The sequence below is a fragment of the Quercus robur genome, chromosome 11 (assembly GCF_932294415.1).
Source record: "Quercus robur chromosome 11, dhQueRobu3.1, whole genome shotgun sequence".
NCBI lineage: Eukaryota > Viridiplantae > Streptophyta > Magnoliopsida > Fagales > Fagaceae > Quercus > Quercus robur.
In genome coordinates this window covers 19,889,277-19,893,918 of record NC_065544.1, presented here as the reverse complement: position 1 = coordinate 19,893,918, position 4,642 = coordinate 19,889,277, and the positions used below count along the sequence as shown (strand labels likewise).

General features: G+C 37.9%; 1 protein-coding gene across 1 annotated transcript; it reads left to right on the top strand.

Annotated features, from left to right (window-relative positions):
- Window positions 1-2,240: 2,240 nt before the first annotated feature.
- LOC126706170 (15-cis-phytoene desaturase, chloroplastic/chromoplastic) lies at window positions 2,241-4,037 on the top strand. Its single transcript, XM_050405485.1, has one exon. It carries the CDS (start codon window positions 2,311-2,313, stop codon window positions 3,769-3,771), a length of 1,461 nt encoding a protein of 486 aa, XP_050261442.1. The 5' UTR covers window positions 2,241-2,310; the 3' UTR covers window positions 3,772-4,037.
- The last annotated feature ends 605 nt before the right edge of the window (window positions 4,038-4,642 follow it).

The following is a 4,642-nucleotide window of genomic DNA, read 5'->3' as shown; positions in this document are numbered from 1 at the left end:
CTTTATCTTCTTTCTGCCTTTGTTTGTAAGCTTACTTGCAGAGGTAGGAGAACAGCATGGTGTGATTTGGTTATATCATATATGGAACAAATTGCATGGACTACAACTACTTTTGTCCCATTTTGTTTGTCCATTTTTAGAAAATCTAACTGTTTAAGTGAGTATCATTTAATACATTGTTTCTAAAGGAAAATTTATGTAAACTTTAAAATTGTCCTTATAAACTATCAAAAATTTAAACCTTTAACTTAGGGAATTAAGGATCACTGACATTTAAAATGGGAGAAGTAATTTGGGACAACTAAAAATTGAATTCTGGACACATGTTATTACTTTGATACATGCATGAAGTGCAAGTGGGATGTGCATGGGCCATGGAGCGGAAGCGGTTAGTTCCACTCTGGAAGCAGTTGACTACTTGGAGTGAGATGGTGATGTAAAAAAGAATGAGGAGTCCAGTAGTGCTTGAGTCTTATTTTCAATCAATAAGACTTACTGATTTTCAATTGTTTATGTTAACGTTAGTGTTGTTACTTGTTAGTATTGTTGCAGAGTTCCTAGCTGAGTCTGGATGCTATTGGATTCTTGTGGTTCACGATTAGAGAGACCTAAGTTTAGGTTTGATTAGAAATTTTGGTATAAATTTAGCTGCTGATCTTTTGAATGAATCATCAAATAATTTGTAATGAACCCGCTGGCCAAAGGAAAAGAGAAATACTATGTCTACAATATTTTCATAACAAATTCTAAGTGGTAGGTTGTTATTGGTGGACAAAAAAATAATTTAAGTTGTAAATTCAAATTAAAACTAATAACAACTTATCACTTATGATTTGTTGTGAAAATGTTGTGGACGTAGCACTCCTCAAAGGAAATAAATAAAATGAGTGGAAAAACGCAATTATTTATGTTATGATTAATGCTCTTAAGTTTTTTATTTATATTTCTTTGATAAGTACTAGTTTTTATATATTGAATAATAGTAGTTAGTATTCCTTCTACGATCAAAATCAAATGCATATAACATTTTCAACTCTTTACAATTGTAGTTTCTCAAATGCTATCAAGAGTTTTAAAAATTTTAGCATTTAGTATCTAAAAACCCAATTTTATACCATTTAACACATTACTTTTTAATACACTTAACATCAAAACTTCTATTTTTTTAACCACTTAATTAAAATATTATTTTTTTTATCATTTTTTATTCTTTTTTATTCTCATCACCCAAGCCACCACAAACCCACGGCACCACCACAGCACAACCCACAACGTCATCCACAGCAACACTCACGGCATAACCCACCGGCCTCAACCCACAACACAACCACGGCACACCAACCATGACACACCAACCCACTTTTCCCTCTCATCCTCTCCCTGCCTCAACCCACGACACACCAACCACAAACCCACCACCGTTACCCAGCAACCTGAGTAAAATTTAAATAAATAAGAAATAAAAAAAACACCAACAATAACCTAGCAAGACCCATCGAGCAACACCACCCACCACCCTTCCCTTGTTCTTCCATTCTTCAAATTAGTTTTCTACACCCAAAACCCACTGCAAAACCCCAGCCAAAACCCACCCTAGCCACAAAAATAACCACCACCCCATTGGCCTAGCCTCTCCAATCTCAACTCCAACCAAAAAGGCGCCAACTCAAGAATGTCGAGAAAAAAAATGAGGGAGAAAGAGGAATAATAAGAAGAAAAGAAAGTGGACCCATTGAATAAAAAAATAATATAAATTTTACAATTAGTGAACAGTGCGGTCTCAAATATGAGATTGCACTGTTCATCAATGCCAAATATTATGGCATTTTTTTTGAAACAAATATTATGACATTTAAAACACTTGATGGATGCGGTTTTTTAGAGTTTGGTGTGTCAAATGCCAAATATTTGGCATTTGACATACTTGATGAGAATGCTTTTATAGTTTTTTTTTTCTATAATAATTTTTCTCTTTTTGCCAAACTTTTAACCCCAAATTTCTGCTTCCTACCACAATTTAAAACAGACACTTCACATATTATATGTTCATCTACTCTCAACCTGGTGCAACAAAAAAGAAAAGAAAAGGAAATGGTAAAAAGTAAATGAATTAAAAGAGAATTGTAAAAATAAAACTCACCTTAAAAAACGTAGAGGAGTCACGGTCTTAATCCGACGTGGACAGATAAGGCACGTGAGCAGGTTCAAAAACAAAACCAGCGCCGAGAGAAGCACGCAATGCACAGCAGTGGCCATCAGGCAATAACAAAAGCATCCCAAACCTCATCCAATCCAATCCAATCCAAACCAATGACTCTTTTCCTCTCTCTGCCTCAACTCTCACCCCAAAACATCCACATTCACACCCACACTCACCATCACCGTAGTCTCCGACTCAAACCCCAAGCATCACTGCCACTCTCTTCCAATCCCCCACAATCCAACCAATCCTCATCCTACTCCAAAACCGGTGTCATAGTCATCGGTGCCGGCCTCGCGGGTCTTGCCGCCGCCACTCACCTCAACTCCCAGAACATTCCTTTCCTCCTCCTGGAAGCATCCGACGCCGTCGGCGGCCGTGTCAGAACCGACTTCCTCGACGGCTTTCTTTTAGACCGGGGCTTCCAAATCTTCATCACTGCCTACCCTGAAGCCCAAAAGCTCCTCAACTACCAAGCCTTAAACCTCCAAAAGTTCTATTCAGGCGCTCAAGTTTATTACGACGGAAAACTCCACACCGTTGCAAATCCTCTACGCCATTTCTGGGACTCCCTAAACTCTCTCCAAAACCCAATTGGATCACTTCTCGATAAGCTTCTTATTGCATCGAATATAATTCGTGTTCTCACCAAATCCGACGAGGAAATTATCACCTCAAACGAAATTCCCACCATTGATCTGTTGAGGAAAACCGGTTTCTCGGACTCCATTGTCGGGAGGTTCTTTAGGCCTTTCTTTGGTGGGATTTTCTTCGACAAAGACCTCGAAACCTCGTCGAGGTTGTTCGATTTTATCTTCAAATGTCTTGCTCTCGGTGACAATGCTCTTCCCGCCAATGGCATTGCCGCAATTCCACAACAATTAGGGGACAAATTGCCACCCGGTTCCATCTTGTTCAATTCGAAGGTTGTTTCGATCGATTTCGATGGATCCGAATCTGAATCGCCGCCGAGTTTGAGGTTAGAAAACGGTGACGTTTTGAGGAGCGAACTTGGTGTCATAATTGCAGTTGAAGAACCTGAGGCTCTTAAGCTTTTGGGAGAGATAAAGCCAAAGCCAAAGCCAAATCCAAAACCAGTTCGAACCACGGTTTGTTTGTATTTCAGTGCGGATCGGACCCAAGTCCCGGTTCGCGAACCCGTCTTGTTTCTAAACGGGTCGGGTAAGGGGATTGTGAATAACATGTTCTTCGCAACCAACGTGGCTCCTTCTTATGGCCCACCAGACAAGGCTTTGATATCAGTGTCGTTGATTGGGATGTTTGAGGATATGTCCGATTATGATCTGACGGCTGAGGTTGTTCAAGAGCTTTCGGGTTGGTTTGGGGAGCCAATAGTGAGGTTGTGGAGGCATTTGAGAACGTATCGGATTGGGTATGCACAACCGAATCAATGTCCACCAACGGATTTGATGAAAAATCCAAGAGTTGGGTCGGGCGTGTATGTGTGTGGTGATTATTTGACTTCGGCTACATTTGATGGGGCTTTGGTTTCTGGGAGGAGAGCAGTTGAAGCTTTGCTTAGAGATAGGGTATCTACTTCTGTTTCATAACATATTGATTTATTAGTTAATTCATCCCCCCACCCCCCCTCTCCTTCTCTTTTGATATTGTTGCGGTTATGGGGTTTGGTATGGGTCCAGTATTAGACTGCACTGCACTCGACACCATTCGGACATGTTGAATTCATCGCATGTTTGGTTGTTTACATTGTGTCCCATTACTGTACAAAAGTGTTGCCCTATCATTGATCTGTAATGCACATATCAAACAAAAATTGCTATAAACACAATATTTGTCACAATTGTTAAGTTAATAAGTTGTTGATACTCATATTGGCATGCTATGGATACTTTATTGTGTATTATTAAAAATTTGTTACCTCAATATTTCTAATTCTCCAAAATGATGATTTTCCCTCACTTGTCAAGGTATATTAAGAAAGTTGCTTATGCATGTCTATTTCCTCTTGTTATGCATATGCTTAACACGATATGTGAACTTTCTCAAAAAAAAAAAAAAAAAAAAAAAAAAAAAAAAAAGAAGAGGTTAGTTGAATTGATGAACTCCTAAATTATACTCTGTTGACACTTGCTAGTTTTGAGAAGGAAGCACTAGGTTCACTATGCAGTTCATTAAAAAGGCATATTGGAGATTTAAAATTATTTAAATTAAAAATAAATAAATAAATATAACAACAACTTAGAGCATTCATAATGGTAGTACTAAATAATTTAACTTTTGGTAACTCAAAAAACTACTTTACTTATAAAGTTATAATACACCCAACATTAAAGATTTTTGGCAACTCAAAAAACTACTCAACACCTTACTTTATAATACACCCAACATTAAAGTTTTTTTTTTTTTTTTTTTGACCACTTCATTTAAATATTCTTTCGTTATTCTTCCTCTATGTCTTTT

Excerpts from the sequence above, each read along its gene's own strand:
- LOC126706170 (XM_050405485.1), top strand. The coding sequence starts at position 2,311 with ATGACTCTTTTCCTCTCTCTGCCTCAACTCTCACCCCAAAACATCCAC.